At 36.4% G+C, this 12,901-nt stretch overlaps 1 protein-coding gene across 3 annotated transcripts in view; it reads left to right on the top strand.

Moving 5' to 3' along the window:
• Nucleotides 1-12,901, top strand: part of SPTLC2 (serine palmitoyltransferase long chain base subunit 2) — a 109,557-nt gene that overhangs the window by 37,828 nt on the left and 58,828 nt on the right. For all 3 annotated transcript variants that reach the window (XM_072839494.1, XM_072839495.1, XM_072839496.1), the window contains exons 4-7: nt 570-718; nt 2,417-2,541; nt 8,502-8,595; nt 12,211-12,316. In XM_072839494.1, coding sequence (XP_072695595.1) covers nt 570-718; nt 2,417-2,541; nt 8,502-8,595; nt 12,211-12,316 — 474 coding nt within the window. The remainder of the gene's footprint in view (nt 1-569; nt 719-2,416; nt 2,542-8,501; nt 8,596-12,210; nt 12,317-12,901) is intronic.

Here is a 12,901-nt window from a genome sequence, read left to right as displayed (position 1 = left end):
GAGTGAGCAGGGGGAGGGGCATGGGGAGAAGGAGAGAATCTCAAGCAGATTTCTGTGCTGAACACAGAGCCCCACTTGGGGCTTAATCCCACAACCCTGAGATCATGACTTGATCTGAAACTAAGAGTCAGATGCTCAACTGACTGAGCCACCCAGGCACCCCATTGTCTAGTGACTCTTAAAGGATCTTTATGCATATATTTTTTCATATGTGTATGGCAATTGCTGAGTCAGAGTATGTTTATCTTTTAAATGGATAATTACTACCAAACTGCCCTCCAGAAAAAAAAGTACTAACTGATATTCTTATGTGCAGTATGTGAGACTATCCTGGCAAACACTGCATATGATCAGTTTTTAAATTATTATCATTATTGATAAGTGAAAATTAGTATTTTGCCTTTCATTTTCTTAATTGGTAGTGAGTTTGAGCTGCTTTTCATCTAAGCCATATTCTTCCTATTTCCTGTATATTGTGCTTCCTTTTGTATTACTACTATCTTTATTATCACACGTAAGTATTTGATTTGCTCCTGAGTTTCATGCACTTTTATGCTTTTGAAATACAGGTACACAGGGAATGTAATTAAAGGTGTTATAAACATGGGTTCCTACAACTATCTTGGATTTGCACGGAATACAGGAGCATGTCAAGAAGCAGCTGCGAAAGTCTTAGAGGAGTATGGAGTTGGAGTGTGTAGCACTCGGCAGGAAATCGGTAAGCATAGGATCTGTTTGGCCAGCTGATATTCTTAACTGTGCTACTCAGGAGGGAATAATGCTGATACAGACCCAGAGTAGTAAGCATCCAAATACATACTTCGCCATATTGTTTCTGAAGTAATGGATGATGTTAATGCTTTCAACACATTTTGAGATGTATTTATCTTTTCCATTATATTACAAAATATATCTACAAGGGTTCCATAAATATTTGATTCATTTGTAACTTTAATGTTGACCTTGTTGGCATTTACAAATGATAGTGGTTAAGGGTGCCAACTTACTAGTACTGACCCCATGGGCATATGAGGGTTAATGTGTTTCCATACCAGTAATTGAGGGGTGATAATAATTCCTATCATACAGGGCTGTTTGAAGAATTAAATAAGCTAATTCATGTAAAGTGCTTGTGTCATGGTAAACACTCAGTAAATGTTAGCTATTTATTATTATTATTACAAGTCTATAGAATATAAAGGTGAACAGATTTATATAAAAAGAATTAAATTTTGTTCAAAGGAAAATTCCAAATTCTTCCATTTTGTTCCAGAGAACTGATAACTATAGATGTTGTAAGGCAATGTCCTGGATATTTATTACTGTGAATAACCCCAGAATTTAGGAGATTAAAACAATAATTTCTCATTATTTCTTGTGAGTCTCAAGACTGGCAAATGGAGCGGGGTCATTTATACTCAAGATCCTTAATGATGTGGTTAAGGCAGCGGTGTGCAGTGACAACATATAGTAATCAGACTTTACATCTTTATGGCACTTTATACTTTATAACTTTCTTGAACCTATTCGCTTTTTTGATCCTCACAACAATATGAGGTAGATAGAGCAAATGTTATTATTGGTATTCAACAGATAAGGAACTAAAGCCCCAAGAGGTTAAATGACTGTGTAAAGCTTTGAGGATAGGTAGCACCCAAGTTCAGCAGTCTTTTTTTCTGATCTTTTGCATTTAGTTAGTATCATTGATCAGTCTTGTTCAGTTTTTAAGGATTTGAGTATTGATAGAAGATCACAATACAAAGTGAGGGAGGATGCTTTTTAACTTGTCTTTTGCTACATAACAAATCATTCCAAAACTTAGTGACTTAAAACAGAAACATATATTTATTTGCTTGTGATTCTGCAGTTTGGGAAGTGCTTGACATTTATTTTAACTCCGTATACTATTGGGTGGGACATTATGGCTGACGAGAGAATGTCCAGGATGGCTTTACTTCTATGTTTGGCATGTCAGCTGGGTAGTGGGATCAGGTGAGGGCTACCTGAGCCCTGCATTCTCCTTCCATATAGTCTCTTATCCTCCAGAGCCTCTCCCTCTCTATGTAGCCTCTCTGTTCAACAACCTGTTAGACCGTTTTACATGGCAACTGACTTCAGAAGTATAAAAGCAGATCTTGCCAGGCCTCTTTAAGTCCTAGACTTGGAACTGGCATGTGTCAACAGGAATGGGAGAAATTGTTGGTAATCTTCTTTACAGGAATTCCATCACAGGTGCCAAATCAGAATGTATTCAACTACTGTGTCCTTTATCAGCCATTTCTCTTCATAATGCTCTTCCACGGAGCTTATTCTGAAAAGGTTGTCACATGTAGACTATGATTTCTTTTTAGGAAGTAATGAATAATTCTTAAATTTGGGATTTGGTGGTATTAATTTCATTAACTTCTCCACACAGGAAACCTGGATAAGCATGAAGAGCTAGAGAAGCTTGTTGCAAGTTTCTTGGGAGTAGAAGCTGCTATGGCATATGGCATGGGATTTGCAACAAATTCAATGAACATTCCTGCTCTTGTTGGCAAAGTAAGACTTAGTCTGTCATTTATGAAAACTCTGTTGTATGTATCTTTTGTTTGTAAAGCATTCAGAACAAGCCAAAGGCTATTGTAAACTTCGGGCTACACATGATCTACCCAAAGATATTTCTATCACAAATTTTTGGGTAAGTGTGTTCCATGGAGACTTATATCAGTTGAAGCTTTCTTGCTAGAACCCATGATTCTTTCTCTTCCATTAGATGATTCTTGCCTTTTTTATTTCATATAATTTTGAAAGGGATTCTAATTAAAGCCTCATAAAAGGTTAAAAATTTTGAAAGAAACAATGTTTAGTTTGGGAGGTTATTTAACAGGTGGTTTTTCCTGGTAGAAAAATAAGAAAATACATAGGTACCCTAATGCCTATTCTTATCATAATGTCTGTTGCTTAGAGATATATGGGCAAATGATATGTATATATGTAAAATACAGGTAATATAGGTTAAAAGTAATAATACAGATGAATAATAATGAAGGTTAAAAGTAGTAGTAATAACAACAACAATAATAAAAATGAATATGTGCAATTTTTATGCCCCTGTGGGTAGAGTTTGTATGGGGGCAGTTAAGGAGAGAAGAAATAAGAGACTTTGTAAATCAGATTCTAGCAGACTGGCACTCTCAGCTTGAAGGGGCCCTCAAGGTTTTTATTTCATTTTTTATTTTTAATTTTTTTAGAGAGTATGCACAACAGAGGGCTCGATCTCACAACCCTGAGATCATGACCTGAGCTGAAATCAGAAGTGGGACACTTAAGCAACTGAGCCACTCAAGTGTCCCTAAAGGACCCGTAGATTTTTTACTCTCATTTTAATATTGGTATCTAGGAATGACATACTGAAAAAAAAATCAGTGGATTAATGAGTCAGAAGACTTGGGTTTTTGTTTGGTTGGTTATATGTTTAAATTTATTTCTTTTTATATGTTCAGATTTAGCTGTCTGACTATGAGCATGTCACAGTCTTTCTTTTAAGATTTATTTAAGTGAGCTCTGTACCCAATGTGGGGCTCAGACTCATAACCCCAAAATCAAGAACTGCATGCTCTTCCAACTGAACCAGCCCGGCCAGCCTTTCTTTTTTTTTTTTTTTTTATTATTTATGATAGTCACAGAGAGAGAGAGAGGCAGAGACATAGGCAGAGGGAGAAGCAGGCTCCATGCACTGGGAGCCCGATGTGGGACTCGATCCCGGGTCTCCAGGATCGCGCCCTGGGCCAAAGGCAGGCGCCAAACCGCTGCGCCACCCAGGGGTCCCGCAGCCAGCCTTTCTAAGCCTCAAATTTTCCTTTGTAAAATGAAGTATTTGGACGAGGCTAACCGTAAAGACCTTCTCAATTATATGAACACAGTTTCAAGGAACAGATGGGATAAATAGAAAACAACAAGAGAAGAGATTTAAGCCCAATTATATTGATACCATATTAAATGTAAATGGCTTATACATTCTAATTAGAAGACATGTTGTCAGATTCAATAAAAGTAAGCAGATTTCTGCGAGAAACCTACTTTAAAGACACAGGTAGGCTTGTCCGAAGGTAGTGAGTTATCTCAATTGATTGTTCACAGCTAGTTACAGATCGAACTCCTTGTTCTACTTTTTCCCCCCCTTTTTTAGACTTGACTAGTCTAAAAAAAAGTCTAAAAAAAAAAGACACAGGTAAAAATAAAAGGACGGAAGAAGATACAGCATGCAAACAATAATCAAAAAGAAAGTTGAAGTGACTATATCAATATGAACAAAGATTTCAGAGCAAGGAATATTTTTTTTTAATTTTTTAAAGATTTTATTTATTCATGAGAGACACAGAGAGAGGCAGAGACATAGGCAGAGGGAGAAGCAGGCTCCCTGTGCGGAGCCCATTGCAGGCCTTGATCCCAGGACCCTGGAATCATGCCCTGAGCCAAAGGCAGACGCTCAACCACTGAGCTACCCAGGCATCCCACAAGCAGTTATTTCTGTGGGTAAAGAGGAACATTGTGTAATGATAAAAGCAGTTAATTCATTAAAAAGACATAACAATTTTATCTTGTTCTATTTATTTATTCATTAGATCTATGTATTTGAGAAAGAGCATGAGTGAGCAGGGTGGGGGTTGGGTAGAGGCAGACAGAATCTTGAGCAGACTCTCCACTGAGTGGGGAGCCCAACGTGGGGCTTGATCTCACAACTCTGAGATCATGACCTGAGCTGAAATCAAGAGTCTAGTGCCTGACTGAGCCACCCAGGTTCCCCCCGCCTTTTTAAGATTTTATTTATGTATTTGAGAGAGAAAGAGCACATGTGATCAAGGAGAGAGAGAATCCCAAACAGACTCTGCACTGAGCCCAGAGCCCAATGTGGGGCTCCATCCCACGACCCTGAGACCGGACCTAAGCTGAAATCAAGAGTTGGACACTTAACCAAATGAGCCACCCAGGGACCCCAAAAAGACATATAACAATTTAAATGTATAGGTACATTGATCTCTAGTATAGCTCTAGTAATAGAGCTTCAAAATACATGAAGGAAAAATTGATGAGATTGAAAGGAGAAATAGACAAATACATAATTGTTATTAGAGATCTCCATTCCCCTCTTTCAATAATTGATAGAAGAACTAGACAGAAAATCAGTAAGTTATAAAACATTTGAAAAACGTTATCAACAAACTGGACCTAATTGACATTTATGAAACACTTCACCCAACAACAGCAAAACATTTACCAACATAAACCATTTTCTGGGCCATTAAATGAACCTTGACAAATTTTTAAAAATTTAAATGAATTCAAAGTATGTTCTCTGATAATAATGGAGTTAAATTATAAATCAGTAACACAAAGATGTCTGGCAAATCCTCAAATATTTGAAAATTAGCATACTTCCAAATAACCCATAAATAAAAAAGAAAGGAAAAATAGAAAATACTTTGAGCTAAATGGAAATGTAGTGTATTACAGTTTGTGAGATGAAGCTAGAGCAGTACTCAGATGGAATTTATAGCTTTAAGGCTTGTATTAAAAAAAGGAAAAGTTTTGAATCAGCCACCTAAACAAGAACTTCAAAAAGGAAGAGCAAATTAAACCCAAAAATTCCAAACAGAGGAAGGATAAGATAAAGATAAATTCAGAAATAACGAATCAGAAATGAGGAAAAATGAGTGAAACCAAAGGTGATTCTCTGAGGAAATGAATAAAATTGATAAATCTCTAGTCAGACTGGTGAGGATAAAAAGACACCAATAGCAGGAAAGAACAAGGGTACATCACTACACATCCTGCAGACATTAAAAGGATGTGTAGTGATCCTTAGATCAACTTAGATATCTAACAATGGGCAGATCCCTTGACACAGAAATGTGTGGTTCTTCGACCTCATATTGGTTATAATACATTCCTGTCCTACATTTTAGCAGTGTAAATATTGAGATTCTTATTTGGAATTTCTCTGAGTTTTTCACACTAGGGAATTAAATTATCTCATCCTGCTCTTCCCTGTATGTTCAGAAACTAATTATGTAGAATTAGAGATTTTATATACAGAGTTGGAAGATACTACCTTAAAGATTTATCTTTCAAATCAAACATTATAGTTGAATGTTATTAAGTATCATTTAATCCATTAAAGGCAGGAACTAATCCAGTTTTAATATTTCTTTGAATCTGATACTAAATTTTCTATGTGAGGTGGTTGATTATGCAGCTTGAAGGCGGGGGAGACAGTATATTACAGATTAAGAGCATGTGTTCTGGAAGCAGAACCTTCTTAATGAGTCACTCACTAAGTTTGTGACCTTGGGCAAGATTTGTAACTCCTGAAAGGGAGTTTCCTCATATGTAAAGTGGGGATAATAATAGTACCTGCCTCTTAGATTTTTTTTAATGGGGATTAGAAGTAATAATGTCTTTAAAACCCTTAACATAATGAATGCCCGGAACATATTAAGCACTTAGCTCTTAAATGCTAATATTTAAGTTTTATTTTATTTTTGAACTAAGGGTATGATAGAGCCTCATAGTAGATTGATACATAGAAATGGTGAATAAGGCTAGTAAATAGCAAGTTATGTTGCAGATTTTGTCAGGAAAACAAATTAACTAGAAAGAGAAGAAGATAAAATTGTATAGAGTGGAAAGGAGTGGGATCCTTTTAAGGTATAGTGGGATGCCAAGAATGGTAAGTAAAGGGTTTGAAGACTTGCAGAAGAGAAATTCGGTATCTCATCATTTTCTTCCCTAGTGTCTCTTATTTTTAAAAAAATTTTCACACTTTTTTTCAAAGATTAATTTAAAGCTACAGAAGAGTTGTAAAAGAATACAGGGTTCCTGTGTACCCTTCACTCAGCTTCCTTTTATATAAGTATCTTTTATACCAGTGAAATTTACCAAACCCAAGAGATTAACCTTGATACAATGCTAATTACTAAAGTACAGAACTCATTTCAACTTTACCAGATTTTCTGTAGAATATCTGCATGATATCTCCTTACTCTCCAGTGTGTGACAATTCCTGTCTTTCCTTGTCTTTCATTACCATGACTCTTCTGAAGAGTTATTGCTTCTCCCGTATTCATTTACAGTGGTCTAGATTTGTGAATATTTTATTATTTGAATCCAACATGATTGCTCAAAATATTATTTTTGTTCCAGTTTTGGCCGTTAGGAGATCTCTCAGGAGGGCTCCTGTGCCATTTGAATATGTGCTTGTGCTTTTTATTTCCCCCCTCTAAGGAGCACTTTTCTTACTTTGTAGCATAAGAGGCTCTGGGCTTTTTAAATTTTTAAGTTTCTTCCAAACCTATTTTAGCCTTGGGGTCCATGAATTCACCATTGAGCCCTGGTTCCTTTTACTGGAGGATGGTATTTAGAAATCAAGGTCTGTTGTGTTTATGGCTAGTTGGGTGTCACTACTTCTTGTCCCTCAGTGCATAGAACTAGAAAAATAGATGCACGTGTATTGACTGATGCATACGCATGTCTGTGTGCATGTATACACATTACATATAAATTATCCCCCCCCAAAAAAAAACCCCATCAGCCCATATTGGTAAATCTGCAACTCTACTTTTCCTTTTTAAATGTATGTGTTTATAACTAGGTAGCTTTTTATCCTTATAATAACTTGCACACAGTAAAAATTGCAGACATCTGCTATACAAGTTTCTTAAGTATCCCTCTAAGAATATTCTGTTATAAATCGGTGTGTGTGTATATGTCTTCTCTCTTGTTCTCCTGGGAACATGCTGATACTTTCTGCACCTCACTCTTAAAGTCATAATTGGATATTTTGAGGCCACTGTTGACAGAAAAACCTGTTTCTGAGCTCAGATCTTACAGGTTGAAGAGTAAGAATGTGAGAAGGAATAAAGTCCCTAAGAACTTCAGCCTTTTCTTGTTGCCTTAGTAGAAACTCATGTTTACAAGTTAAAGTAGAGCTTATGGAGAGATTTTGAAGGCAAAACTGAGGCCTACACTTCAGTCAGTGAGGAAGACATTGGTAAGTGGAACCCTCATTGAACTCAGGCTATGATTAGGAGTGAGAGGAAGGATGCACTGTCTCCACAGGCTTTACTCCCTCAGCTCCCTTGTCCCCCACTTTTCTCCACAAATAATAAAGGACATCATACTAAAACTCATATGGCATGCCATCAGACCAGTGAAATTGAAACCCTATGAAGACTATCTCATATAGCAGATTTTTAGATGTAAATAAAAGCCTGTTGCTGTAGATCTGAATATTTAAGTCAGTCACAGAACTGAAGAAATTAAAAGGTGAGAGTTTTATATTGACTTCTAAGTTAATTTTGCAAAGCAAAAATGTGCATTCTTTTCTTCTTCTTGAAATTGATAATTTTGTTGTTGTGTAAGCTTTCCTTAATAAGATAGCATTATTTTAGCATTTTGTAATTTGTGTAACTAAACCTTTCCACCTAACTTCTTATTTTCCTATGCTTGTGATTTTGCAGGGTTGCCTGATTCTGAGTGATGAACTGAACCATGCATCGCTGGTTCTAGGAGCCAGACTCTCAGGAGCAACCATTCGAATCTTCAAACACAACAGTGAGTTTGATTTGGAATTCATTACAGCCTTAATGTTTAATATTTTTTGGATTAATGGCAGTAGTTAATTAGTTACATTAATAAAGCTATAAATAAAGCATGTACAACATTTAAAATGTCCTTCTGGTCCAATCTTTTAAAAATTATTCTCTCCTAAAAAAAATTATTCTCTTCCTCATTAGAAATAGAGGCTGAAGGAAGCCTTTTGGCACAAAATACAACACTCTCCTTTTATTTAGCTTTCAACTTTTTCATCTTCCTTGTTTACAAGCTATTTATTCAATATGTATTTACTAGATGCCTGTGGTGTAATTTGCCATAACACCAGGGCTATTGGGATGAATAAAGCAGGGTCTCATCTTAAGGATCTCTGACTGGCTAATGAAAAGACTATAGACAAACCAGTACTGCAACACTACTGATACGGAACAGGTACTAGAATACACATATGAACAGATGCTGCAAAGGCACAGAGGAAGGTGGCACTGCCAGAACTTTCTTCCTAAGTAGAAGTATCTTGTGTATTATTAAAATATTTACAATAAAAAGAGTAACTTTTGTAGTTAAAATACTCACATATAGGGAGGAAAGACTACAAAACTGCACATCTAATGCCATTTTTTGCCACAATGTGTACATGTACAGACAAAAGTCTGGAAGAATAAACACCCAAATGTTAGATCTGTGCTCTGGATCGAAGTTTACGGATGATAATAACTCTCTTCCTTCTGTCTTTGTCTTGTCTAAAATGTTTTATAATGAGAATGATAGTATTTTGTTTTATAAAGTACATGGCATTATTAATCACAGTTGTGTAACCTATTTCCTTACAACGCATTGTGAACTTTGACAGTACATGTGACTCTCCTCCCCTAATGCCAGGGTGGCAGGCAGCATCTGCAGTTGCCCTTCCCAATCCATCCCTCAGTTTGGACAATAGGGTTGTTTCTAAATGTTTCTACTAGAAACAGTACTACCTACACTCACATTTTTGCTCAGTGGTCTGATTCATGCCTTAGGATAAATTCCTAGCAGGCTTAGGATGCCTGGTTAAAAGGTTATAAAAAGTGTTATACTTTTTCAAATTGCCTCCAAGTATGGTACAAATTTTTACTCAACAACATGATGGTGACCACTCACAGGCCAACATAGGGCATTAGGAATCATTTAAAATACTTTCTAATCTAATAAGTCAGTAACAGGTTAATTTCTGTTTCTTTGATTATTAGGTGTTAAGCAACTTCTTTTTTTTTTTTTTTTTTTTTTAAGATTTTATTTATTTATTCATGAGAGACAATGAGAGAGAGGCAGAGACACAGGCAGAGGGAGAAGCAGGCTCCATGCAAGGAGCCCGATGTGGGACTCGATCCTGGATCCCGGGATCACACCCTGAGCCAAAGGCAGACACTCAACCGCTGAGCTACCCAGGTGTCCCAAGCAACTTCTTTATACAGTTAATCATGTTTGTATTTCTTTTTTTTTTTTTTTTTTCATGTTTGTATTTCTTTGTGAATTGGCCATTTTCAAATTGTTTGTTTTTCACTGAGTATAAGAGCCCTTTATATTATTCTTTCTTGTATGTTGCAATATTTTTTTTTTTAATTTTTTTTTTAAAGATTTATTTATTTATTCATTCAGAGAGAGAGGCAGAGACACAGGCAGAGGGAGAAGCAGGCCCCAGGCAGGAAGCCCGATGCGGGACTCGATCCCGGGTCTCCAGGATCACACCCCAGGCCGCAGGCAGCACCAAACCACTGTGCCACTGGGGCTGCCCTGTTGCAATATTTTATTTTATTTTATTTATTTATTTTTTTTAAAGGTATTATTTATTTATTTATGATAGTCACAGAGAGAGAGAGAGGCAGAGACACAGGCAGAGGGAGAAGCAGGCTCCATGCACCAGGAGCCCGACGTGGGATTCGATCCCGGGTCTCCAGGATCACGCCCTGGGCCAAAGGCAGGCGCCAAACCGCTGCGCCACCCAGGGATCCCCTGTTGCAATATTTTAAATTTCATTTTTAACTTTTTTAGTGTCTTGCTTTAGGCTTATTAAAATGTTGAATTTGGCACATTTATTGTCTTATGAATTTTAGATTTGCATAATGCCTTTCCCCTTCTAAGATCATAAAGTTATTCTCTTGTATTTTCTTTTTATGATTTTGTGGTATATTTTTTATTTAAATCTTTAATTTCCTTGGGATGTAGGGAGCATAATATGAGAGAGATAATTGAATTTTTTTTTCTTAAGTATGTGATACGGTCAGGCATTCCACTATAGGTACTTCCTTTCATCTAAAATTTTTGAGTCAATATCTTTCTCTTCCTTTCTGTATGTAAACAGAGGAAACTAAAACAATGAGTGCATTTTTATTTGTCTCCTGGTGATCGCCACACATTGGTCTCTGCAGCAGAAGTAGCAGCTTCACAACAGACATACATACTTCTGTGTTGGCAGATTGGGTTAGGTAGCAGATTGTTTTGTTATGAATAACTGAAGATATAAACAGTGGGTTAAGTAGCAGATTGTTTTGTTATTGAATAACTGAAGATATAAACAGTCACAACCTTTGCCATCTTATTTGTGGTATGTGTTTTTATTACCTTACTTCTCTTTCCTAACCAAAATCCTTTCATGGAAAGAGCAAAATCGTGTATCTTTGTAACCCCCTCCTTCAGTCCTGAGCAATAAAGAATACAAAATCACATTTTATGATAGGATGCCTCCCACCCCTGTTAAATGTTCCCCAGACTTAATATTGCATAGATTCTGGGGGGAAGTTTCTTAAGGCTATTATTTCAGGGCAGGTATTTTAAGTATAAAGTCTGTTGTAGTGGTAACAGTGGTCTTCAAAGCATTTGTCTTTAACAGGCAAATTATGATCCTCATTAATGGTAGTACCAGCCAAGTTGCTTTTGGGCCTGTTAACCATCGTTAAGGACCAAAAGAGCCACGAGAGCTTGATTATGTACAGGCAGCTGATCAAGTCAAACATGGAACAGTTTGAACTGATTGCCAAGCTTTCTTATCACGTAGTCTGATGTATGCCCAAACTGGTGTACCTTGAGCTACTAAGATAAAGCTATTTAACAGGTGTTTATTGAGTGTATCCTAGATGAAAGGGAACGATGCATGCACTTTAAATTTTCCCCCATATTTGCTTTTTAGGAGGTGTATATATTTGTTGTAGTTTATTTGTACTCTCTTTCTCAGCCTTCTTTATGCATGTATTTCTGAATGACTCACTAGGATTAAAGATACAGTTGATTCTATTTAAAAAAAAAACAAAACGCTAACTGAAAGGCCATGGTATTTAACATGAAACATCAGTCATTTCACAAGGATGCTAATGAATGGAATCACCTGTGCCACAGTCATTTAGTGGAGTTTCTGTGGTTTTGAACATTCATTACATTTTAGAGGAGATTGTCATTCAATTCAAGTTAGCAGTAGCTCACCCATTTTGCCTTATCTTTTTCTGCTCAGTTCTGATTATGTTAATATCTTTTACTATCTGAGAGACACTCCCTGAATAAGAAATGTATATTTGCATTTCTGAAATAAAGGTCAGAAAGAGGAAGGTACTTTGTGCTGAAATTCTTTTTTGTGTGGTACAGATATGCAAAGCCTAGAGAAGCTGTTGAAAGATGCCATTGTTTATGGTCAGCCTCGGACACGAAGGCCCTGGAAGAAAATTCTAATCCTTGTGGAAGGAATCTATAGGTAATCCTGCTTTCTTATTCTTATCTTTCTGATGTGGCTTCGTGAAGTTTTAGAATTTTTAAGCAGAAGAGAACAGTAATCTGGACCCCTCTGGAAACTAAGGAGACAGTGTTTATGACTTGTTAAAATACCTAAAAGCAGAGTTAGCACTAGTTAGGATAGAAGTCTTTTTATCTGGCTTTTCTTTTTCTTTCCATTGTGCTAATGGTCTTCAAATACCCTTTGTTTTTGCATCCCCTATTTTTCTACTGTTTGTAGAGGGAATGTATATATAGGGGCAAAAAGAATATGTTTCCTAATGTGTCAAAACAAATTATACATAATTTCATTTAAAGAAAGATTTTATTCTGATTTATTTGGGTTCTTGCACTTACTCTCTTACCTCCTGTCTTTATTCTTTTATTTTATTCTGTTTTTTAAAGTATATATGCAGTGTAATGCAAAATCTAATGTAGCCTGTAACTGCAAGTGTTAGAAGAATCTGCTATGACCTTTATCCATCTGTGGTGAAGTAAGATTAAGTCTGTTCTGGTACTTATTTGAAAAGATCCCATTTCCTTTCCCCTAGACATCTATCTAGCCACA

Source organism: Canis lupus, chromosome 9, assembly GCF_048164855.1.
Source record: "Canis lupus baileyi chromosome 9, mCanLup2.hap1, whole genome shotgun sequence".
Classification (NCBI taxonomy): domain Eukaryota; kingdom Metazoa; phylum Chordata; class Mammalia; order Carnivora; family Canidae; genus Canis; species Canis lupus.
This window is presented reverse-complemented; position numbering and strand designations above follow the sequence as displayed.